The sequence below is a fragment of the Rissa tridactyla genome, chromosome 3 (assembly GCF_028500815.1).
Source record: "Rissa tridactyla isolate bRisTri1 chromosome 3, bRisTri1.patW.cur.20221130, whole genome shotgun sequence".
NCBI lineage: Eukaryota > Metazoa > Chordata > Aves > Charadriiformes > Laridae > Rissa > Rissa tridactyla.
Genome location: NC_071468.1, coordinates 126,727,893 through 126,754,122, shown reverse-complemented (window position 1 = coordinate 126,754,122; position 26,230 = coordinate 126,727,893). Strand labels below are relative to the sequence as shown.

Sequence of the window (26,230 nt, the reverse complement as noted above, 5' to 3'; positions counted from 1 at the left end):
TTTACTGAGAATAAAACTGTAGCATCTGGGAACGTGACCATTCACACTAGCAGGAACAGCCGAGCAAAAAAACCAAACAATTCTGGCACAGCCGTTTCAGTCTCGTCTGTCAGCAATCCTCCCCCTGCCTTTTCGTACCCTCGCTGCCCTGCCTAGTTATTTGTGGCTCTCGAAAGTTGGAAGAAAAGGATTTTCTCAATTCAGCTCAGCTTTCAACACTCTTCTGTACAAAGAATTTCTACAGTTCTCATTATGGTCTGGTATTTTACTTACAAAATAGAAACATTACATTTCAGAAGGACTAACAGCATCCATATTAAGTTTTGTTGAAGCAGCGCATGACCACTTCCCCCACCCCAAACGTGCCACACCACCAAATTATCCACATGTCTCCAGTGCACCCCTGTCTTTCCATCTTTAAGTACCAAAATGAAAAAAGCTAATAGAAAACCATACTGTTAGAAACTACAAGCTGGGAAGGCAGCTTCAACGCTTCCACTGCTGCGTCCTTTCCAGCAGATTACGTCAGGAACCAGCTCCTTCCAGTTAGTCTCCACGCCAGGTCTTCAGGAAACACAGCAATCGCTGAACAAAACCAAAGGTTTAGTGCTGATTGCTGGGCAAAGAAGGATGAGGATCGTGACAGGGAACCCACTCCATTTATCAACTCAAATTAATCAACACCTCCATTCCTACGTACCAAGGTTCAAGGTTAGTTAAGAGCTCCCGAGCGTTCTCAGGGCAGCAAATTAGCATGCACCTCACCGAAATGCAGCGACAGCGCAGGCAAGCAGCGCCTTAGAAGGCTGCCATGAATCATTCATGAATACAGGAGCTGAAACTCTTGTTAAGGGAATTAAAAAAAGACATCCCCTCCCCCAGATCCATCCAGCACAGAACGACTCTTTCGGGGTGGTACTGTTAAGTTTTCTTTTCTAGCTCCCCCTTTGCCAGCAGTAGGAGTTGGCCATACTTCACAATTTAAGAAAGTTTTAAGCGATCAGTTCTGCCCATGTAACTATGGCCGTGTAACATGCCACTATTCAAAATTATGTAGGATAAAAGCCTCACGGAAACTTGTGTTTGAAGTGGCTGGGGTTTGTTGGGGGTTTTTTTTTGTTGTGGTTTGTTTTTTTTTTCCGGTTGGTTGGTTGGTTTTTTTACAGCATCTGTCCACCGAGGTTTAAGCGAGAGATTCTCCAAGACTGGATACAAAAGAGCACCTTAATCCATTCAAGTTTTCAGCAAGCTTTGGTAAAAACGCACTTTGGAATTCTTGCTATTGATTACTCCCTGATAGAAAGGGGGAATTAAAATTGGGCAACCTAATGCTGTAAACGTCATCATCACTTACACTGGGCTTCTTCCTGGAAGTAGAATTTGAACTTCGTGAAAGCCGTGAATCCACAGCAACTTGAAGAGCTCTTGGCTCAATCCCCTGCGTGCTCTGGAGGGCCAGGCAGCAGGACCTGCTCATTAGGTTACGCCTCAGCCTCGCCTCTAACATGGACCTCCTACCTCCTGGCCGTGCCCTTCTAGGAGGAGAATTCCAGCTGCAGCTACAGAAGCCAGCAAGAGCTGCAAATTTCCTTATACACTCCTTCAGCAAGAAAGAATCTTTATGCAATGCAAACCTTTGACCGAGAAGTGGGTCAGCTATAAAAAAACCCAACGTGTATGTGAAATTCCTTTTCAGTCCGTCAGTGCGGAGCAGGGCTGGGCAGAGGCAGCGTGCAGAACACCGGCTCGCGCTGGCAGGGACGAGAGGAGTGAAGAGGGGGACGGAAGGACTTGACCTAGATTGCAGTATCTTTACTACTCATCCAATTAGCCAAATGCTATTCAAGGTTTTAACCAGAAATGAGGTCAAGAAGGAATGGACAATTCCACATTATTAGAAACCAAGTGCTATTAAATGCCAGTGCACGTTGTCATTTTATGCGGCATTTGAGACTGTGGTGTGTCACACCATTTTTAAATGTGTTTGAACAGCAGGGTGAAGAGGAGAGACCCAAGGGTCACGCTTCCCCTCGAGGACCCCGTTGGGCAACTGCACAACTGGGAGCTCAACGTGAACTTGGAGGAGGACACGGGAGGACACCAGGCTACGTACACTGCCGCAGCAGTTCCACCGATGCTCACTGCTTGTTTCTGCTGAGATGCACCACCGGAGAGGTGAGGCACAACAGGGACACAGGTCTAACGTTGTATACCGCTATTCAGCACACACAGCAACCAAAACTGGAGTATTTTGTGTAGTTGTGACCATTTCATTTGAAGGATATGGCTGAGAGGAAAAAGTGCTGCTTCAAATAAATCATTTCTGGATTTGCGAAAAACTTGTCAAAGGAGAGACAACATGACCACCCCCACGCTCCCACCACCTCCCACCCAGGTGCTCGATAAGCTCAGCTTTAAGTGAAGTAAGAAGAGTTTGAAAGAAGCTTGACAGGATTGTAGCAGCCTCAAAGATTGGAAGAAGTTTGCTGTCTAGGATAGATTTTTGTGGGCATAACAAAAAGTGACCATCCCTACAAAACAATTCAAGGCATGTGGATTTGGAGCTTACATCCCTGAATTTAGGTAACAGCAAACAAGGTGGAAAGGCACCTTTGAGGCAAGGGCTCATGCGCAATACACCTTCGGCAGTAACCCGCGTATGGGATGGGAGAGGGGCAGAAGTCTATCAGTGAGGACTAACAGAGTGGCCTTTTCCAAAAAAACTTCCCTCTCTGTTATGTCTCAAGGTTTGAGAAGGCTGAGACGTTACACGGTAGTGATCTATACAAGCAACATGAGAAGGTCACAATTATTAACAAGAGACAACTATTATGCCAGACTTGCTGAACATTTTGGCTCCTACACACAGTGCAAGAGTTCAGGATTTGGATGCAAAATATTGCAAAGTTATCATCTGTGCACATATTTCAACGAGCTGGTGAAGGGCCTGGAGAATAAATCTGATGAGGAGCGATTGAAGGAGCTGGGACTGTTTAGTTTGAGGAAGAGGAGGCTGAGGGGAGACCTCATCACTCTCTACAACTACTTGAAAGGCCATTGTAGAGAGGCTGGTGCCGGTCTCTTCTCCCAGGTAATTAGTGATAGAACAAGAGGGAATGGGTTCAAGCTGCAGCAGGGTAGGTTTAGGCTGGACATTAGGAACAAATTCTTCCCAGAAAGAGTGGTCAGACACTGGAATAGGCTGCCCAGGGAGGTGGTGGAGTCACCATCCCTGGATGTCTTTAAGGGTCATTTAGATGTGGTGTTGGGGGATCTGGTGTAGGGGAGAACTCTGTAGAGTGGGGTTGATGGTTGGGCTCGATGATCCCAAGGGTCTTTCCCAACCTGAATGATTCTATATGTATGTGCATATTTATGCCTTTTTTTTTTTTCCAAGTATAAATGATCTTAAGCTCCCAATAAGTAAATTAAGTTAAACTAAATTAATTAAACTTAAACTAAATTAATAAGTTTAAGCCCTGTAGTCGTGCCTACATTTAGCTAGTGAGAAGAGAGCATGGGACCCACAGCACAGTCGTGCAGGTCACTGGTTCCCAAGAAAAAGGTAAATGGCAACGCAACTGGAAAGCAAACACGGAAGAGGTCAGAGTCCCAGAACCTGCGCGCAGCAGCCCAACAAGGAAGTCTCAAGAATAACCAGTCCTCAGACAGCCACCGGGGCAAAGAGCTGAACTGAAGCCAGCTCCCCAGTCAGCAGCACTGCAGGCCTGCGAGGAGTTTTCAGTATTTGTACATGAAAGCATGGGCATGTTAAAACCAACGCGACCAGCAACTAAACTTAGACAAGTTATTTTACTTAACGTACTGCCAAGAAACTGCATTTGTCTCTAGTGACTGAATGTCCTATTAAAACACCAAAACTTCTGCGAGCCGAAGCATCCATGCTGATGCTGAAAGATGGTCCTGCACCTCCGGCACACTCCCCTTCCTCCGGGCTGCACAGCCACGTGTGCTGGCAAAGTGGTAAACAAGATCAGGGATCTAATCCGAGCTAAAAATAATTTTACCTTAAAAAAAAAAAAAAGAGACACACACATAGAGAAGGGTTTTACGATTGAGTTTTCCAAGCAGCTTGACACACTCCTGTGGCAGTAGAAAGAGAGGCCAGAGCTGACACACACCTCCCCATCGGGCAGCAGCTGGAACAGTCCATAATCCAGCCTTTGACTTGCAAATATCACGCAGGACCCGGAGGAAGCGGGTAACTGCATCTCCTGGGGGTGCCAGCCCGGGCTCCTGCCCAGCTTCATCCTCCTGCTAAAGCAGGGAGAGTCCAAGAAGGAAAATAAGAACCAAGCATCCACAGCAGCCCGTGGTACAGACAAAACCAGCGAGTTGCAGGGTGCAGTTTGTGGATTTGTTAATACTTAGAGCACCATACTTCTCCGTCGGTTTTGATGCAACAAGGTCTGAATGCAGGATCGTATTTAACACCTTAGGCACGCATTTGCGGGCTGTTTTTCAAGCGCAAGGAGCACACTGGGAGCCAAGGCCACCGCAGCTATTTTTACCCTGTGTATCAGACCTCGGGTGCCCGGGCTATGATGCATGGGGTCAACAACCGCATGTTCAGGACAATCTGGAAAGATCAGCTTGATTTGTACTCCTGGTTGCCAGAGGTGAGACAGCAAGCCTTTTAGTGCAGCACTGACAAGAGACATCACAGATTGTTCCGGCTGGACAGGTATTTATGAAGTCTCCAACTGAGAAGTGTCCTTAGCCATGAACATCATAGCAATACTTAAGGTCGTTTAAATGCACCAGCCCAACTGAAGTCACCAGAACATGCGCCAGTTGAGTAATAGTTACTGCCAGCCATGAGAAAAGCCTTATTTATAGCAACATTCAAGAACTCTGCCTTCTTCTAATAATTAAGAGTGTTTAAAAAAATCAAATCAAATTACCAGGAGAATATCAATACTACTTCAGCTTTTAAGGTTTGTCCTCCAATAATTAGAGCCAGGAGAGGATTATCAACCTTTTTTCCTGTAGTAAAACAGTTACCACCTTTTATGTTCTTTTACCCTTGCCGGGCTCTCTTTCCTATTTCAGCTTCTGCGTTACTCAGAAAGCTGAAGCAGAGACACCATGGGCAATTTGTTGCCTACTGACCTGAGAACAAACACTATGGGCCTTCACTTGAAGTTATTCATCTAGCTAATCTTCCCTTCTGAAGGGAAATCTCTCAGAACAGAAGCTCTGACAGCTCCTCACAATCTCATCTGAATGCAGTTTGATAGACCTTGAAATGCAGAAGTCTCTCTTGTTACCATAAGAGAGGGTTGTTGAGTCTTGGCGAGATATTCAGGCTGTCTGGCAGAAAATCTGGATGGCTGCTCTGAAGTCGATGCTCAGGCACGTCTGTCTTACCCCAAACCGCTGCTGTGAGCCTTCCCCTCTGCCTGGGAGAGCCAGCAGCAAGAGGTAAGGCTGCTGAGCTACACTAGGGGGTTTGTTTTGCTTTAAACACTGCCACCAAGGCTGCTGCATTTCACTGCATCCATTTTGCTGCCGGTAGAGAAGGCAAGCAGCAGAAATGCTTTTCACCAAGTCTTACACGTCAGCACCGGTGAGCGCTCTTTGAGAGAGACTGGAGGTTTAAATACAGCTTAAAAAAAAAAAAAAAAAAAAAAGAGGTAGCTGTACAGCAGGTAGCAACAAACTTCTGAATCTGTCAGCACAGGAGGTGGCTTCTTCACAGAATGGTTTGGGTGGGAAAGGACCTTCAAAGGCCACCCAGTGCCACCCCCTGCCCTGGGCAGGGACACCTCCCACCAGCCCAGGTTGCTCCAAGTCCCGGCCAACCTGGCCTTGAACCCCTCCAGGGATGGGGCAGCCACAGCTTCTCTGGGCAACCTGGGCCAGGGGCTCACCCCCCTCACACCAAAGGATTTCTTCCCAATATCTCATCTCAATCTCCCCTCTTTCCATTTAAAACCATTAATCCCTCATCCTGATCAAGTCCCTCCCCAGCTTCCCCCTTCGATAACTCCCAGTTCCGATAAGCCATGAAGACAGTGTTTTTCGAAGTCACTAGTCAGAGCTTCCAAATGAAAGCAGCCCAGAAAGCCAGTCGTACCCTGGGCTGCATCAGGAGAAGCGTGGCCAGCAGGGCGAGGGAGGTGATTCTCCCCCTCCACTCCACTCTCGTGAGACCCCACCTGGAGCACTGCGTCCAGTTCTGGAGCCCCTACTACAAGAGAGATACGGACGTGCTGGAACGTGTCCAGAGAAGGGCCACGAGGACGATCAGAGGGCTGGAGCACCTCTCCTATGAGGACAGACTGAGAGAGTTGGGGTTGTTCAGTCTGGAGAAAAGAAGGCGCCGAGGAGACCTTCGAGTGGCCTACCAGTATCTTAAGGGGGCCTCCAAGAAAGCTGGGGAGGGACTTTTTAGGATGTCGGGTAATGGTGGGACTAGAGGGAACAGATTAAAACTAGAGATGGGTCGATTCAGCCTGGACGTTAGGAAGAAGTTCTTCACCATGAGGGTGGGGAGACATGGGAACAGGTTGCCCAGAGAGGGGGTGGAAGCCCCATCCCTGGAAGATTTTAAGGCCAGGCTGGACGGGGCTCTGAGCAACCTGATCTAGTAGGAGGTGTCCCTGCCCATGGCAGGGGGCTTGGAACTAGATGACTTTAAGGTCCCTTCCAACCCTGACGATTCTATGAAGTGGCATGTTTTATACCAACAAGTCTCATCTCTCCCACCTTTCCACTTTTCTGTGCTCCTGTAGGAGTGGCACACAAACACCGATGCTCTCCACACGTGCCAGCACAAGACAAGTCTTGCACATTCTTAACTCCCCACCACCACTTGGTGCAGAGCCAGCAGACCACCCAGGACTCCATGATTCCTTTCCAGATCCACTTGTGTTTTAGGGCAGCATCAGCACCAAACCAGACAACTCCAAGGCATTGTTTGGACTGCAAGGCTCCATGATATTCCTTCAGTTACATGGGAAAAAAAAAAAGTGTCAGAAACGCAGGAAAACTCAAGACAGCATGTGCAAGAGGCTTCTTGGTGAAAAGCACAGAGGGATGAGCAGATTTCATGCAAGGCACCGGTATTTCCCAAGACTTCACTGCAAAGGCCAAGGGGTGGGAAGCCCGTAGGGCCAGAAGGCAGGAGGAGACGCAGAAGGTGAGGGGCCATCGCTCGCTTCCACACAGATGTAGCAGAAGACGGTAAAGTCACTGCAGCTCCAGCTTTTGAAACACCCACAAAACAAGAAGACAGAGAGATGACCCCGAAAGTCACAGCTAACTGGAGCCACCAGATTTCCACATTCAAGTAACCATGGAAGATAACTTGAACCAGGGCGGCTCTTTTGGAGGATATTGTTTTCCCACATTCCTTCCCCTAGAGCAGAGAGGAAACCTTAACGTTTATTCTTTCAAGACTGGCAAACATTTAGCTATACACAGCGCTAGAGGAGACATTAGGTCAAGGACAGACAGGAAGCCTCGTCAGCCTGGAACATCACAATAAAAGGCAATTGAAGTGCATTAGCTGCTTGGTTAGGGAAAGTACACTATTTGTAGAGAACTGTGCAAAAAAAACCCAGTTTGTTATGGAATTTAAGTGCTCATCTGCAAGTCAAAAGCTTTATCAGAAAAAATAATGGGTTTTTTGCAGAATTTATACTTGCACAGCAAAGAGCTGGAAGCCTCCAGCAGAAGTAAGGTAAGGTAAGCCCCTTACACTGCCAACCCCCTGCAAACACTTTCACCACAAGGAAAACCAGCACCTTCAGCACGTTTCAGGCAGCACTTCAAGATTTAAGACAGCCACTGACAACAACCAGGGCTCTACATGTGCCTTGCCATGTGGTTCTCAGGTTGTTCATTCACCATACGTCCCAAAGCAAGAAGGTCAAATGCAGAGATGCAGGTGTTTTTTTATTTCAGTTGCTTTTCCAAAACAGATGTTTATTTAGTGGAAGAAAAATCATCCAAGTTCAGATGTGAATGAAAATCTTCCTGATGAAGGATAAAGCCACTATTGCAATGACACTGCTGAGAGGGGACAGTTTTCTTTGCCATTTATCTGAACAACTCTGGTGTTTGACCTTCCAACAAGAACCGAGATCTGCAAGTTCAGGTGGAAACAGCTGCAAGGAGGTGAGCACATACCATGAAGACCCGTAGCTGCCTTTTAAAGTCTTAACAAGAGAGGGGCAGACTTTTCAAGTGATGGTGTGTGCTAATACTTTAAAACAGAGCTTATCTAGCTCAGCGAGGCTTTAATCTTGTTTAAAACCTTTAAACCTTACTATTCTAATGGCAGATAGTTGTTCACACAACCTGCACCAGAAGCTTTTCATGTTTTCCTGCCCACTGGCTGCTGAAAGATAATTTAAGTGATGTTATGACAGTACCATGAAACAAACATTGGCTTTTTCATGGCAGTGAGGAGGAATCTAACCTGCAGTGGGGGTTAAGGAGAGCTGAACTAGTTCTGGCTGACAGACCGACAGGCACACTTGGGAGAGGCAAAGATTGTGTCATTTAACTTCCATGACAAAGTGCGTAAGAAGTTATTTGCTGACCTTCTGCCACTAGAAAAAGCTATGTCCACATTACAGAAAGACAATGTAAAATTCAAATTCCATATTTCCAGAAGTACATTTAATACGACTGTATATGAGAAAGCAGAACTACATTGATACTGCACACACTTTTAAAGAAGAGCTGATACAGGAGCCCTCTCAGCTCTCACTCAGTCCCATGGGGGGTTGGTAAAAGGGAAGAAATGCTGAAGACGGATGAAAGTTAAATACCATCAACTTAATACAGACTGCAGTGCCTTTCAAAGTATTTGCACCGTGGACTAACTACTCGGCTGGAGCCAACCACGGAGGAATCCTGCCCAAAAGCCCATGGGCTCTCAAGACGAGAGCGATGAGCCATTTCCAACCCTTCACCTTGCTCCGTGAGTTATTTCTGCAGAAGTTACTGGAAGGAGCGATACAGCAGAGTTGTGGCAATGCCCAAATCCAGGCGGGCTCGTTCCAAGCGCAGCTCGAGAACCACAGGATCTAGAGCCAATATCCCAGGTGAGAGCAGAGCAAAGCCCTCGGAGGCGTGTGGGGACACCATATGCCACCAGACCGCCAGCGCACGAGCCCCACTCCTGCTCCCAGCTACGGCACACAGCCTCCAGCCGCCTGAGGCGTGATCTGCAAGGCTTGCTAAAAGCTTCATGTTTAAAACTCTCTCTCATGAAGAGGCGACTGTCATTTTCCACTATGATTCTGCTGAAGCATCCACCGCAGGGAAAGAGGATCAGTGCAGGCAGTGCCCTGCGAGAATTACTGACCTTTTACCCCTAACATCTTTTGAGATTGCACAAGCCCCCGCTGACAGGAACACCAGCCTGACGCCACTTTTCAGCGGCCACAAACCCCCAACATGCTCCATTTGTGCACCGCGTGCCAGAAGCGCAGGGGAAGAGAAGTAAATGGGGTTTTGTTGGTCTCGGGAGATGAGGTATCGGGACAGTGTAGACTGTGCTCAGACAAAGCTTCCAAGCAGCAAAGCTGCAAGCCAGAAGAGAGAATGTTTATTGCTGCTTCTTGTATGAGGGTTAAGAGCAAATTCAAATTTCCCCCCGTGGAAAGTGGGGAAGAAAGAATTCTTCCCAGCAGAACACAAATTGCATCACCTGCCAGAAAAAGAACAAGGACATTTTTAAGAAGCGATCTTATCAAATTAATTTTGAATTGAGAATCCCGTAAAACATAAGTAAGTGCCATCAGACTCCAGCACAGTGCAGTTTTAGAAGGAAAGGCAGTATCTAATATCCATAAAGCCACTGAAAACAGTTCTAAGAGAACATATCATTATTGGCAGTGGCACTGCAGTTATTTTGTGGTCTTAAAAATAAAGATTTAATCTGCTCTGAAGAGGGAAGTTCAAAGTTCAGTTCCTGCCCCAAAGTTGCAATGGCATCCTTAGGGCTTCCTGGTTGGAAGCAACCAGTAGTCACATCATTTTGGCCTAGAATGAACAGAAATGCACTTAAGCAAGGGTTCCTTTGGATGTTCTTCTATGGAACTACTGCGGAACCACATACAATCAAAATGTTGTCATATGTGAGGCAGAGCTCATGCTCACGCCAAAGCATTACACACAGGTAGAGCTGTTGCCTGTGGTGTGGCTGAATTCTCTTGTGCTCTCAGGTTCTTACAGTTGAATTTACCTGAAGAGAAAAGCGCACTGAACCTCCTGGAGAGCTGGCAAACAGACCCTAATCCTGTTGCTACTGATTTTTTCATATATATCTAAGTTAAAAAAAAAAAAAATAAGTCCCAAGAACCCCAAACTCACATATGTACATAAGCTAGCTGCAGAGTCTATAGGTATATACTTGGTTTTAACCAGGCAAATAAATTCACCCTAATTTGAGAAGAATCAGGAAGTTTATCATGCACTTTTATAATCACACCATGCACTTCTTTAGAAGAGCAAACACTTAGCTACTACAAAATTAAATTACATTTCAATATCTAAAAGATACCCAGCTCCTAAACAACTGTCTTAATGGAGCTGTGGGTTCCTCTCATAGGGGAATACGAGAAAGTCACAGCCACCATAGAAGCATTTAAACATGTTACACTATGGCTACAGCGGACAACATGGAAATACTTCTGCAGGAGAACAGCAATCCAAGCCACGCTGAGCAGCACAGGACTTACTGCTTCCCTTTGTTCTGAAAACAGAGGAAGGACAATAAACTCGACCACCCGCAGACAGCTGCCTAAGTCACCAAGCCCTGCTGATGGATGTATCGGGGTTCTGCCCATTACAACAGGAACCTTCGCCACACATCCGAATCATAGGGTTGGAAGGGCCCTCTGGAGATCATCCCGTCCAACCCCCAGCCACAGCAGGGTCACCCAGAGCAGGTGGCACAGGAACGCGTCCAGGCGGGGTTGGAATGTCTCCAGAGACGGAGACTCCACCACCTCTCTGGGCAGCCTGTGCCAGGGCTCTGCCACCCTCACAGCAAAGAAGTTCCTCCTCATGTTGAGATGGAACTTCCCATGGTCAAGTTTGTGCCCGTTACCCCTTGTCCTGTCCCCGGGCACCACTGAGAAGAGCCTGGCCCCATCCTCCTGACACCCGCCCTTTCAGTATTTACAAGTGTTGATAAGGTCCCCCCTCAGCCGTCTTTTTTCCAGACTGAAGAGACCCAAATCCCTCAGCCTTTCCTCATCAGAGAGATGTTCCAGTCCCCTCAGCATCTTGGTAGCTCTCTGATGCACCCTCTCCAGCAGTTCCCTGTCCTTCTGGAACCGGGGAGCCCAGAACTGGCCCCAGTGCTCCAGTTGTGGCCTCACCAGGGCAGAGGGGGAGGATGACCTCCCTCCACCTGCTGGCCACGCTCTTCTTGATGCGCCCCAGGATGCCATTGGCTTTTTTGGCCACAAGGGCAAATGCTAAAGCATTGGCATCAGTACCAAAAACTGAGGACCATCACTGCCACGCGGTAGCCAGTGGACCCCTGCATGGCTGCCCAGACCTTGGTGCCTGCTCTCCAGTCAGTTGCGCACCAACCTTGTCACCTGCTCACCCAGCCTGTGTCTCACCAGCTTGGTCGTAAGGATACTATGGTGGGGGGAAATCACACCAAAAGCCACATTGAAGGTAAGGTAAACACCATCCACTGCATTGTCCTCCTCCACAGAGCCAGCCATCACCATCGTCTCGCTCAGCAGCGGCTTACCTTTGGGACATCCACACTGGCTGTCCTGCAAAAAAACCATCATTCTCCTACATGCATGAGAAAACAGCTAAGAATGACCAGGCCTATTTCCCACATCCTCCTTCTCACCCTTTTGAAGACGAACACGACATTTTCCCCTCTTCCACTCACAAGGAGCTTTCCCCCAGGCACCACAGCTCTTTAAGGACACTAAAGGATCAACTTGCAATCACGTTGGCCAGTTCCTTCAGCACACCAGGAACATCTTTTGGTTACACAGAAAAGCAGGAAGCCATTCTAGGAGCCTGAAGTTGAACTCAATACTTAAACATACTCGATACAGGGCCATACCAGATCTCGACGGACCTTCTGTGTGACTATCTAACATCTCAACGTCCCAGGAGGCTGCTCTCCCATTCTCCACGCTGCTTAGGACTTCCAAAATAAGAGAAGTTTCCAGGTACTTGGTAACCTGCAACAGATTTCTACAAGCCCATGCAAGCCTTTAGCATCCACAACATCCTGCAGAAGCAAGTTCCACAGCTTACATCTCCTCCCGCGCTCTCCGAACACGAGGCTGGCACACAGCGCTTGCCATCCCTTGGCTTCCGCACTGGAACAGGGTGAACACTGCATCATAGGAGGCTTTTCCTTTTTTTAAAAAGTAATTGTATAATCTTACTGCCACAGCTATCAAGTGATAAGCTCACATGCTTAGTCCTCCAAATTTTCATCTCTACTCAACTCCACAGCAGTGATGCTGCTCTACTTCTCTGTAACGCAGAGTTCTGTAGCATCTGCAGAACATAAGCAACAGGCATGATTATCCAATTTCTCACATTTTATTTGGAAGGCTACTCAGTAACAGCAAGAGTATTTTCACTACATCCTAACGAAGCTGCTTCATTCAGGAGATGAATTCAGATCAGACCTCTGAGAAGATCCCACAGCTGCTTACAGCAGTGATGTTTTAGAGACACAGGAAGAATTAGACCGAACGTCTTGGCTGTTCTCGGCCCTCCAAACAGTTTAAGCTAACCACATAACCGGAGAACCTGACAATCACAGAAGAAAACCCCCACAGATCTATCAAGCATCCACTTCTGGTGTGTTTTAAGATGCACTGTAGGCAACGGATGCACATGCAGAATTGAACAAAAAAACCCGGGATGATCTTCCTTCAGCATTGGCATATTTGGGCAATAACACCCACATTATTTCAGTCTTGTAGCTCTGATCAGGAGAGCTGTCACATTGCTGGCTCTCAGCTGGCTCCACCTCCCATGCTTTGGCTCACTCGGCTGAGCAGCAACTGGAGAAGGCACTGGGTTCTCTTTGGGTGAAGCCGGAGAGGCACCTCTGGGTTCAGAGCACACCCCACACATGACAGGCAGCAGCAAAAGTTCAGCCCTGTGGCTCACACCAGAGCTACCTCGATGCAAAACCCTGCAGCAGACACAGCACCGATATTGACTCCTCCTTGCCACCGATTTCCCTCCACAGGGCGACTTTATCACCCCGTGTTACTTGCTAATGCGAATAGCACTTGGTGCACAAAAACGCAGACTGTGAAGCACAGGGTTTAAACACAACATATTTGTATTTCCCTCTTTTTGTAGAAAAAGCTTGCGTCATACCCAGAGTCCAACTACATGTTAGTAAAAGAGGATTCTTGCATTTCTTTAGGACACTAGAGAACGTGCTGGTTACTACACAGTGGCTAGCTTCATTTTAACCATCCTCTGCAGATCTACAAAGCAATATCCGTGAAACAAAACTGGCTTTTGTTCGCGAACATTCTCACTTGGAAAAGCCTTGCACAAAAAAATGCTCAAGACACACTTGCACATCTACATTTCTCAGCTGGTTCAAAAGGAGACCACAACTTTTGCAGAAAAGCCATTTCAGTGCTCTTGCAGCTCTAGAGACGAGCTCACTCAAGGAAGTCTGCACGATATCTTTAAATCCTTCCGTGCTAAAATAATCTTAACGACAGACCAAGCAAAAGTATGTCTAAGCTCTGTATTAAAATTACTATCTAAGCTGCATTTATTGTTTTAAATAAGAATAGAAATAAAGAAAACGTGTTCAAGATCCTTCAGTACCACTGAAGTTTCCTGTAGGAACAGAGAACAAAATGAAGAGTTGCCCAAAGCTCCAACTCCGAGCTCGCTGTGAGAGCCCACGGGCCAGGCTGCGACGCTCCGTGACTGCCGGGGATTCCCCGCCTGGCACCGCCACTCTCTGCGTGTTGTGCTGCCGAGCTGGGTGCTCACCCACCCGCCTCCACCCTGCTCTGCGGCGGGGACATAACACTCCAAGACTTCACCGTGTGCACTGATGCTTTGGGATAGGCAGCCTCCACCGCCCTCAAGCCAAGAGCCAGCCCCCACGGGTATCTCATAATAAAAAGTTGTACTAAGAGCAGTAAAACTAACCACATCTCAGCACAGCACTGCACTGTCAGCCCTGTGGGTCAGCAACAGAGCTGGCCAACGAGCTCACTCAGCTGCCGCCAGGGCAAGCACAACCGCACAGCCAAAGCAGCAGGTATGTGTAATAACTCACAGGGATTTTGACGCCTTTGAGAGGTTAAAGTTCCTAGCAGCAACACCGGCTAGGACTTGGAAAACACTTTTCAAAATGGCAGGCAAATAATTGGATGGCTGTGATTGGAAGAAGGGCAGATTCTGTAGTCCGCCGGTTTGCTACAGCAACTGAAGAGGATTAACTCCTCCATCTCAGCCTTTCCAAATTCTGTTGCCATATCAGAAAGAATTTTTTAAGCCTCCATTTGTCTCCTACAGATTCCCAAGGGGAGTTCAAGGCAACTTTCAGTTCACTAGAAGTTCTAGCATCCAGAAGAGCAGATATCAAAGGATACAGCCCACAATGGGCCAAAAGAGAGTTCACATTTGCAGAGCAATTGCTGACTTTACAGGAAAGTCCTTAAAAAAAACCCCAAAACAACAACTTCAAAAAATGCAGGAAAAATACATCCAAGTGCTGTGGTCAATAAAAGATGTGTATGAGTAAGTAGGGAAGAAAAACTGCAATTCTCTATGACCATGTGACAAAGTTTGTGCCAACTTTCGCTCAGTCTTGTGCAGCCATGAGTCTGTTTCTCTCCAAACACTGCCAAGGTATTTTGCTGGCTGGCAGACACGTAGATGCGTCACGTGGCAGAAGGACGCTGTACCATGGCTTTGTCACCAGAGCAGTGGCTACCAACTGCACTGCGCCTGGCCCGCAGAAGTCTCTGCAAAAGCATTTAACAGACATCGCAGACCGACCTCAGCCACCGCTTCTTGTCCACAGTACAAACAGGTCTCGTACCTGGACACAGACTGAGAACCGGGCAGGAAGCTGTGATAATACTTAGGGGATTTAAAAAGAGCCAAAAGAAAAAAAAAAGTCTAACGCCCAGCAACAACCCCTCAAAAAAAAAAACACAAGCAGCCTCACCAGCTTCAACTATCAGCTCATTTCACAAGCTTTGATTAATCATTTAACCTTCTACAGCGCTACCTCGTTCAATACCTTCCTGAAAAGTGACAAGCCAATTCTCGGATTCACCAGGAAAGGCCTGCTGTGCTCCAAATCAGCCTCCGGATTTTTTTCCCCAATTGAGCGATCAGACCTCTGAAGGACTGGTGAGATGAAGAAACCCGTCTCAGGCATCACGTGCACTTGGTACCCAGTTAAACCAAGCACCGCTCCTCTCTCAAAAAACAATCGCAAGCGCTCAATTCGACTCTGCCGACCCATACACTGAAGAGCTGAAGCTGGGCACCTGAAATACGTAGTAGTAAAAAATAACCGCGTCGTCTACTAGGCTGATCAGTCCCTCAAATTGATGTTTTACTGAATCCTCTGAATTTCTGCATATTTTTGCATCAGTCTTGGAACCTTTGCAGGTTTTCAACTTTGTGCATATGGGTGAGCAAGTGGACTCAGGTACTTGTAGACAAACGGGCGACTTCTACAGTTTGGATCCTTCCACCCGCTCTTCTGTGTAGATCTTTTAACAGAGAGCAGGGGAAAATGGCATCCCTCAGATGCCTTACTCCAACACCCCTCAGAAAACCGCACCTTAATGAGAAGGACAGTCTTAATAAAGTCAGCTTCCAAGAGCCTGCCATTTGTTTTCCTAACAAAAGCCTTTCTACTTGATTTTGCTTTTTGACCTCACTACAGCATCTCCTGTTCGACACAGCAGATGGGCCCGCAAACACCAGATCAGATCGTGTGTTCTGCACTATCAGTTTCAGAGATGGCACATCTTTTCATTTCAGTTCTTCAGTTGACACAAGTGATGCAAACAAACAGCCAGAGCCAAGCTGAGTTCACATCACAAGAGCTACACGGCAACCCCCAGCATCACGACAGGACTCGTACCTGGCCATCTACGCCTTCAGAGATGTTCACCACACCAGGTTTAGGCTCTGTCTGCTTTCCCAAGGGCATTCTCGCCCTGCATTTCCCCCCTCTGAAGCCAACAAAGTCAGTTTGACCCAACAGGAAGTCAGCACACAGGAAAAAACACGGCTGCAGCAGCTCCCTCTCACGAACAGGTAGCATTAAAGACTGCGTTTTGTGCTCCTAGATGACCTGGCCGAGGAGCACTTACAGACACCGTCTCCAGCCCCCATTCACACGGCCCCTACGCCTTGGTACTCAGCGGCTGTAGAGCAAAAAAATGTTTTGTCAGGTCACACACGGGGACTTCCCATGAAAAACAAACACCAAATGTCTTCAAACTTGGCACGTGACGGCGTACATTTTCCTCCACGCAAACAAAGCACAAAGACAGCCTGTTTGTGGCTTCTGTCCAGCAACAGGACTTCTTGTCTGGGTCTAAACAGGCCACTAACGCACCACAACAGCCCGTTCGCTGCCGCGCTCCACCACACAGCAGAGCAGGAAGATGCACAGAGCATTCGGCTGTGCTCTCGTCCCACTCGGTTTTGGAAAGCTGCATCACAAGAACTGTGTTAAACACAAGCAAGAGGAAAAGCAACAACGAATAACAACCCTGAGACCCGAGGAGGCGAAACAAAACCCAGAACTTTTCTGCAGCACAACCAAAGTCCCCCTTCCACACGCAACGTGGCGTCTGCCCCCTTCAACCACAGCCCCTGTGAGCATCAGTTCAGTACTACAGTGACAATGATTACCCCAATCAGGCTAAGCTAAGTACTACTGAATATTTGTTCTCACCTGCCTGCACCAGCTTAACAGGCCTCCGTTACAGTTTCCTGACGGCCACAGCCGTATGTTTAGCTCAGCCAGAGCCAGGCACAGGCACCAGCCCGGCTGTCCCCATCGTTAGGTTAGTGCAAGGTCGCTGGCACAGAGCCGTATGTGAGATTACAAACTGAGCCCAGACACCAGTTCAAGAATGAGCACGGGCCAGCCTGCCAAAGGCAGTGCAAACCCGGTCACCCAGTTCAAAGAAAGGAGGTTCAGCAGTACAGACACATACGGGTTCTGCAAGGCGGCTTTGGGGCCAGAAAGCAAGCCCTAAAACTCGAGTTTACCAGCACAGACGTGATCTGCCTGTTCTAGTCTTCAGCAGAATAGATCAATCATCTCTTTTCTCCAGACACGCTGTCCCATTGGTGTGACTTTGCAGCTTGGCTGCTCCACCACCGGACTGTATCTGAAGACTGTACTTCAAGTTAGAGACATATACGGTGTATTTATCTTAAACTTGTGTGCTATTATCTTAAACTTGTGTACTATATAGTGTCAGCTTCTTACCTCAATGAAGCTTTTTACTTTAACAGCAGGGACACCCAGCCATTGTCCCGAGAAAAGTCACAAGTTAACAGCCATCCACAGCTGCAAATTTACTGAATGAGCCAGGAAATAAGCAAAAGGTTGTTTATCAACAGTAACTTCCTCCCTGAACACGCTGCCCGCATCGGGCACCCTTTCCTTACTTCACACTGCAGTTCTGCTCCAATTAATAGCCCTACACGGCCAAGAGCAAGCACAGCTTGTGTCCCACTGAAGGCACCTTACCCATATAGCTACCTGAGCTCCTTCTAGCAAACAGAAAGGCCACGCTTCTGTTGCTTACCACCATGTTTCTAGCTAAAGCTGAACTGCTACAACAGCTCAAGCTAATTCAAATAGATTTTACCTTGGTGCTTCTCCCCTCCCCACATTCCCATCACCTCCCTTGCACTGGAGGGCAGCCGATCCCAAACACCTGGTTAGGAAGACTGAACTGGCACGAAGCCAGACCAGCACCCTAACAATGACAACAGTTTTTTGCTGGTTTAACTGCCTGACTGACCTAGGAGCACCAGCGGTGAGGTGCCGGAGAGAGCGAGGAGGCAGAGGGGGGACAGAATCACCAGAGAAACATCAGCTGCGATGACCTTACACTGACGTTCAGGGCAGTTTGCCAGGACAAGCAGGTCCACAGCCAGCTGCCATCAAAACCCGCAGCCCCGAGCCTCTTCCCCTGCAGCTCCATGCTGACCTGTGACTATCAGGCCCACTCCACCCCACAGTGAGCCAGCTTCAAGAGCTCAGCGAGCGCAGAACTAACTCCACAGAAGAGCACAGAGATGCAACGCTACACTGGAGACAAAATGGAACGTTTCTCAAGCTTGAGGAAAGCTTTATGTTACCTTTCAGGAGCAGAAGAATAGGGTACCTGAGAGCTGCTGCACTTCTTAACACAGTTTTATAATAAACCCTACAAACTTCAGCCACCAGCAACTGAGAAGCCAATACGAGCGCACAAGCCAGGACAAGAATCAAAAGACATTATTTCAAACCAAAACTCCAGGGAAACTTTCTGAAGATTGGAGTTGGACTTTGACCAGAATATTTTAACATTCCCACTGGATACACGAACAGAAATATTTGTCAAAACTGAGGTTTCGGCAAGCATTTACTCATCTTTTCCTAGTTTTGGCTGCCTCTGCCATGAACCTAAGTATGCAACCCAGGGTAACGTGTAACCTTCAGTTTTGACTGTTTTCAGTGCAGCTTTTCGAAATAGTGTTTTAGCCCTTAAGTGGATTCTGGAAGAGATCAGTGGATGAACAGCAGCACACATCAGCTGAAAAATAGCTGGACCTACTTATACCCTACACTGGCGATTCTTCTACTCTTTTTCCAAAACAAATAGTTAAAAAACATACACAAAACCATATGCAGAGAAACTAGTGTCCACCTGTGGGATAGCATCTTATATTCTTGAAATAGTTAACTGCAGCGTATCTCCTGAAAGAAGAGCAACTATTTTGATGCCTTTTGTAAATACAAGGTTCAAATAAATTACTATTTATGAAAATAGTGCTTGCGAGTCTCTGCCTATTTACATTTGCTTTGCAGCCAGGCTTTTCCAGTCTTGTTTTAACAGATACCCCTTTCAGAATGGTTATGATAGAACCCGAACTCCGCCCCCTCTCCATTAGGTAGATTTGAATCCGCGCTGCAAATACAGAACTCTCAGGAGCATGTGCTGTACTTTCACAACTCAACGCTTCTGTTCAGCTCCTGCAGGTTGCACTTGTTTTTAGTTTCCTCTCTCTCACACTTGTCCCACTACTCAACTTCCCTTTTCTTTCATCCACCCTCTAACGTCCCTGCCCCACACAGAAACTACAGCAAGCCCATCTTGAAAACAGTACAGTAACAAAGACTGTCAGCCTGGGAAGATAAAAATTCTCCTTTTAGGGTTCACAGCTCACTACCTGACCTGAGGGAATTCAGCAGCTCCTCCTGCAACAAGTTCTGCTGCATGAAAGACGCTGATACACTGAGAATACTGAGAAAAACCATTGCATGTTTGCTAATATTATTTACATGCTCATTAACCACAGCATTTTGCAAACACGAGGAGGGTAATCCCTCCCCCACAAACCTTCCCATATAAATTTATGCCCAGGCACATTAAGCAACTGGAGAACAGGTCAAAATAAATAAATAAAAAAAGCCGCCTATGCGAGGGCGCGGCGTGGGACCAAAGCTGCCGGCAGGGCCTGGCCAGCCGCGGGCACACCCGGAGCGGCACCTCGCCCCTTCCCAACCCTGCGGCCCCGCAGGCCCGTCCTGCGCCCACCCCCGCCGCCCCGGGCTCCCAGCGGAGCCGGGCGCCACGGGAGCGGCCGCTCCCCTCCCCGGCAGGAGGAACCCCGCACCACCCGGGGCGGCCCAGAGGCCTCTGACCCGCCCCAGCGGCCTCCCCCGGCCGCCAAGGCCCCGCGTACCGTCCGGGCGGCCTCTGCCCAGGTCCTGCCCTTCTTCCTGCGGCCCTTCTCCCTCATGTCGGACGCGACGGGGCAAGGCTGACTCCGAGGTACCCTGGGGGTTCCGTCCGCCCGGGAGGGGAGGCGGGAAGGGGGCTCTAAGCGCAAAGAGCCCCGACAGCGGCAACCCCTGCGCCCACCGCCGCTGCCATATTGCGATCCTACTGTAAAGGGCCCCGGTCATGTGACCCCGCCCGCGTGACTCCACCTACTGTACGGGCGGCGGGGAGGGGGAGGCCCCGCCCACCCTGGCGCGGCGCGTGCGCAGTCCCCGCCCCGCCGCGGCTGCCAAAGGGTGCGGTCCCGCCCCCCCCGCCCGAGGGGAAAATGGCGGCGGTGGCGGGGCCTCCTCAGGGCGGCACTGCGGCCCGTCCGGAGACAGCGACCCCGGCTGCCATCAACGGCCTGCGGCTCCCCTTCCCCGCGGCTCCTTCAGCCCCGTCACCCACCCCCGCAGTGCCCAGGGTCGCCAGCTGCCCCCTCTCGCTGCTTGCAGGCAGCAGTGGCCATGGGTGGCTACCAGCCCCCTAACCTCATGCAGCCACTGCCACCCACCTCCCTGTCTCGACACCCCCCTCCTCACGCCAGCCTTTGCCCCATCTTACCCCGGGGACCATCAAGCTCGGCCCCTTGCCAGCTATGGTTTCATGGTGACTCGTGTCCCTTCCCTTGCTGCTCGCCACCACCCAGCCAGGCACCCCCTTCCCCCTGCTGCTGCTGAGCATACGCCAGTTAGTGCACACCTGGCAGCCAGTAATTCATAGAATGACGGAATGGTTTGGGTGGGAAGGGACCTTAAAGCCCACCCAGTGGCACCCCCTGCCCTGGGCAGGGACACCTCCCACCAGCCCAGGTTGCTCCAAGCCCCGGCCAACCTGGCCTTGAACCCCCCCAGGGATGGGGCAGCCACAGCTGCTCTGGGCAACCTGGGCCAGGGGCTCACCCCCCTCACACCAAAGAACTTCTTCACAATATCTCACCTAAATCCACGCTCTTCCAGTGTAAAACCCTTCCCCCTCGTCCCACGGCTCCCCTCCCTGCTCCAGAGTCCCTCCCCAGCTTTCCTGGAGCCCCTTGAGGGACTGGCAGGGGCTGGAAGGTCTCCGCGGAGCCTTCTCTTCTCCAGGCTGAACCCCCCCAGCTCTCTCAGCCTGTCCTCCCAGCAGAGGGGCTCCAGCCCTCCCAGCATCTCCGGGGCCTCCTCTCCCCGCCAACAGCACCTGCAGTCAGAGCTGCCATCCCCATCCTCTGGTATCCAGCTTCCCTCACTCCGTGGGGGTTCACCAGCATCCCAGGTGCCATCTTCCTCTGGTGGCACTGCCACACATCCACTCACGCGGCTGCTGCCCTGAGCTGTAGCCAACTTTGCTCCCTCCCATCCAACCACCTTCTCCCTCACCAGCTGATGGCCGTTCTCCTCCTGCACTGCTGCTTCTTGCTCTCCCAGTCCCCTTTTCAGCACACCTATCCCCTCATCCTCCAGAGCTGCAATCCACTCCCATCTTCTCTCAACCAAAAGTCACTTCTGCCCTTGGAAGCCCCAGGAGATCCCAGGTGACACTCCCAGCCCACTCAGACTTGTGATTTTATTTCCATCTTCTATTAAAGGAGGAATATCACTGACTGGATAGAAAAACTAATTACCACGGTATTTGAGAGACAGCCCTTGTTACCTACCTGCAAAGGATGTACATCTATGCAGCATCTCAAATGGTTGCTCTTTCCGTATCGTGGTTTCATAGAAAAATGAGCAGCTTCTCACAGCATCATATGTTCCTGTTTCTATGGGAAGGGAATGTGGAAGATCATAGTATGTGTGTGGGAAAGCCACCGTCGGTGAATACCGTGTCAGGGACAATAGAAAGTTACGGCCAGTGTCTTTAAAGGTGTTTGTACACCTTAATTCTCACAGCACCTTCAGTAGGTTGCCAGCTTGCATACAACGGTTAGACAACGAAGCCAAACCAGAGTAATAGGCACAAATGTACATCAAAAATGGTCATACAAGACAATGCTGAACTGAGCATCAAGGGAAAGGAGCAAGTTCTCGATGTGAACTAGTCTTTGAAGAAAAATCACTTACTGAGGCTGTGAAAGAGGTAAGCCAGACCAGGATCTAAGATTAAAGATCACTTCTCTGCCTCTTAATGAATCTCAAACTGACTCACAGAATTAGAATCATAGAATCACAGAATTGTCTTGGTTGGAAGGGACCTTTCAGATCATCAAGTCCAGCCATCAACCCAACCCTGCCAAGGCCACCACTACCCCATGGCCCTCAGCACCACGTCTGCCCGGCTTTTCAATCCCTCCAGGGATGGCGACTCCACCACTGCCCTGGGCAGCCTCTTCCAATGCTTCACAACCCTTTCCAGGAGGAAATTGTTCCCAATATCCATCCTAAACCTCCCCTGGCGCAACTTGAGTCCATTTCCTCTTGTCCTCTTGTCCAATCGCTTGTTACTTGGGAGGAGAGACCAACCCTCACCTCTCTACAACCTCCTTTTCAGTTATAGCTTGCTTCTTTTACTGAACTGTAATATGGTACACGCTCCAACCCTTGATGTCAGAGTGGCATTGTGAGCCATAAATTTGCAGAGGCGTTGGCTGGCAGAGCCATCAGGAGGTCTCCAGTTCAATCTCACCTGAAGCAGCACTGTCAGCAGCGTTAGGTTGGGTTAACTGCGGCTTTGTCTGTCCATGTACTGAAATCATCCAAGCCTGGGCATTCCCCCACCTGCCTGGGTAACCCGTGCTCACCTTCTGGAGGGTTTTTTTCTCCAGGTTCTGAACCTCCAAACTGGAGTTTGAGCTTCTGCCCCTCATTACACTCCAGGACCGAGAGAACTTTGGCTCTGCCCTCTTCACCGACGTCCTTTATGTGTCAGTGGGCAGCTCCTGGGTGCCCCCTTCTCACCCAGCCAAGCAAGCCCTGCTGCCCCAGCCTCCCCTTGTGCGTCGTGTGCCCCAGGACCTCAACCATCTCAGTCGCCCTGTGCTCGCTCTCTCCAGTTTCTCCCCATCCCTTCTGTACTGTAGGGAGCCCAGATTAAATCTTGAGGCCCCAACTGTGCCAAATACAGGGGGAATAGTAATTTTTCCCGCTGTAGCCAGCATGCCACTTGTTCAATTTGTGGTGAGGTCACACCACCAGCTCATATGCAGCCATCGGACCTTTTTCTCTGGGCTCCTCGTGTCCCCATCTACCTGGCGAGATGCCTTCATCATCTCTTGCGCGTTGTTAGCCATAACTGTGAACTTGCCAGGGAGATGAGTCAGAAAGGGGACTGTGCTAACGTGCGTTCTGCTGTCCATCCATACTTCACTCTAGCTTATTTAATAGTAGCTTCTAGGGGTTTAAAAAATAAAAAGTGCACAGTTTGGATAAAGTAAAAATAGATCATTCATCCAGGGAGCTATGGAAATATTCGTGGTGTAAGATAGTCACGTATCAGTTGATTCATCTTAAGGATCTGAGCCATCATGTTATTCCACTCAGGATTTACATTAAGCCTGGAGTTCTGAATCTTAAGTTACCGTCTGAAGGTCATTTAATTTCCAAATTGGAAGTCACACAAGCTGGGGTTTTGATTGACAAACGGCATGGCGACAGCAGCAGGCAACCCTATCTGATAGCAACTGACCGCAAGGAAGGACAGAGTAGGAATATAAACATCTCCTGCAAAATTTTACACAACCCATGAAGCTTTTAAGAGGGTGGTGAGGGGGGACACTTACCCCAGATATGCAAACAGAATTTAAAAATCTTTATGTAAGAGGTTCTATGTTCTGACCATTATACTCTTTCCACAAATCAGTAGCTGGGAACCGTCGGCAAGAAGCAGAGGTGATCTTTGTCAGTTTTAGATGTTCTGTCCTCTTTTGCTGTGGATTAATGATGAAAATTCTTGCAGATCCTTAAATTCTGTCGCAAACCACCTGGCAACTAAAGCTTATGGCTGAGGTTCAGGTACAAAAATGCCTTTCAAAACTTGAGAATTAAATCACAGGCCTATTTAGAACTTTCTCTGCTCTGAAGAAGAGGCCAGATTCAATTAACAGATGGAAGTTAACTCAGTCTCATCTCCACGTTGCCTTGACTTAGACAACATCTTTAATTATAGAACGTTCTGGTCCAAGCCAGCCTCCTGTCATCCTATCCTGTCCTCCTGAAAACAGACCAAAGATACAAAACGAGATATTTGGTCAGTGCATAGAAAAAAATACTAAGATCATATTTTCTTACATATTTAGTCTTTACAAACAAGTCAGACAAATGGTAATTCATTTACTTCGGTATAGTTGGCATATGTCATCAGTTTTACAAATCACTTTTATTTAACTTAAACAACCAGTTAATTAAATAAAATAAAAACCCCCACAACACGTGCGTGCTTCAAAAGCTCAGCACACCATTAATTTTGTCTGTCTTTTGAAAATACCCCTGATGTTTCCAACCCATAGTGGGGTTTGTGCTAGACTCAGAACACGGTTCACCAGGCTTGGGCAAGACCCTGCATCTGGCTAAAAATGCTAGAGAAATCAGGTCTAGCGACAAAGTGTCCTTTGCAACTTACTGTGTCATTGAATTCAGTATTTCTGGGGAACTGATCCCCCTACACTATCAAGTTCTTCAAGTAAAGCATGTCAGGCAGCGCAGCCACCCTTCGGACAGGTTGAATCCATACGTCATACCCGAACGCAAGGCTTGAATTCTCCCCTCTGCATTTGAACCCCGCTCAGGGTGACCATTTAGAAATTAAAAAATGGCTTTCGAGCAGAACAGAGTTGAATTTGCACCTTGGATATAAGAACCCACTGATGCAGAGACCTTGTATCAGCAGATTCTGGGCACGGCAGAATTATGGCATGGAATATACCCCCTTCATCAGGAAGGATGGTAGCGGGTGTGTGAAATATCTAATATAGCAGCTTTCCTCTCAATCAAATAGAAATCTCACCCAGGCTGTCACGTACTGTACCTCAGTCACTGCAAAATCCTTCTCCAATGCAGCCGTGCCCTGATTATATCCATCCGTTTTCCTTTCATCATTTTCTAATCCAGAATTACTCTTCCCCATGTAGCTCTTCGCTGGCTCTTATCATGTTAAAAATGAGATCCCTCTCTTCATTTTCAACAGCTTTCACATCCCACCCTTCTTATCATCCAACACTCAGCTATATTCCCAAATCTGCTCAGCTTGCAATGCCTCCACTGTCCACTTGATTGATTTTCAAACCAGAATATTTCTATGCCTCAGAATGTCACCTTTGTGTCCTATAGCTATCCCTTGTCCCTTCTTTTACGCCTAGGTAGTCGTTGCCCCCTGCACTCTTGCTGTATTTCCGAGGTCGCAGGGTGATTCTGCTCTACGACAGAGAGGTCTGAGTTCTGCAATGTGAGTGTCATTTGAGATTGCGCATTAGGAAGCCAGCCCGTAGTTCATGTTTCTCACAGCGCTGACTTGCCGTATCCAGCGCATTCACCTCCCGATTCTCAGCCAGCTGAAAGCTGGACATCGCTCTGAGCCAAGAGTTCAGCGGTTTTCTCCTGCACTTCTGGTTCCAAATCAGGTCCATAAAGTTCATGATCTTCCTTTCGTCCTGGTCAGTTCCCGAGACGGAACAAATCTATATTTTTCAAATGCTAGGACAGACATGATTAGGCATCAAAATTCCTTTCAGAAGACACTCTTTCTGCTCGTAAGTCACAAAAGCACAGCTCCCACAGCTGCTGTCTGCCACACTCCCCACTTATTATTCCTTGTAAAGTCTAAAATCAAGGATGAGTTTGTATAGTGCCCTGTTTACATCCCCCCACATTGGCACCTGGTGATACATAGGAGCGGAAGCCAAGCTGGGATTGAACATGCTCCTGCAGCCTTGCGTCTGCGTTGGGAACGTATCTCCAGGAAGAGAAGCCACTGGAAAGCTCAAGTAGCCGTGGTCTGTGTTGTGCTCCGGAGCCTGAAAGCTCATCTTCCAGAGTAAAAATAAACACAAACAGGCAGGACTCACCAAGGCATACATTATTTTTTTATTATTATTGTTATAACTACTACTGCTGCTACATCTACTGTACCATAGTTTCCTTGTCCAGAGGAACATATAAAGCACACAAAGCCAAGGCACATAAAGCTGGTTTCATACGTAAAGCCAGTAGCTGTTATGAGGAGGTAAAGTAAAAAAAAACCCAAACCCAAACCAAAAAATCCCCCAACCAAAC

At 48.4% G+C, this 26,230-nt stretch overlaps 1 protein-coding gene across 5 annotated transcripts in view; it reads right to left on the bottom strand.

The window, feature by feature from the left end:
* The window catches only part of ASXL2 (ASXL transcriptional regulator 2), a 122,907-nt gene extending 102,710 nt beyond the window's left edge, over nucleotides 1–20,197 (bottom strand). For 3 of the 5 annotated variants that reach the window (XM_054196120.1, XM_054196119.1, XM_054196122.1), the window contains exon 1: nucleotides 19,966–20,197. Coding sequence is in view for 3 of the 5 variants with exons in the window: in XM_054196119.1 (XP_054052094.1) it covers nucleotides 19,966–20,022 (57 nt within the window). In the remaining 2 variants the exon portion in view is untranslated. Of the gene's footprint in view, nucleotides 1–6,732; nucleotides 6,970–19,965 lie in introns of those variants that run through there. The other 2 variants (XM_054196118.1, XM_054196116.1) reach the window with 2 other exon arrangements.
* Nucleotides 20,198–26,230: the final 6,033 nt, after the last annotated feature.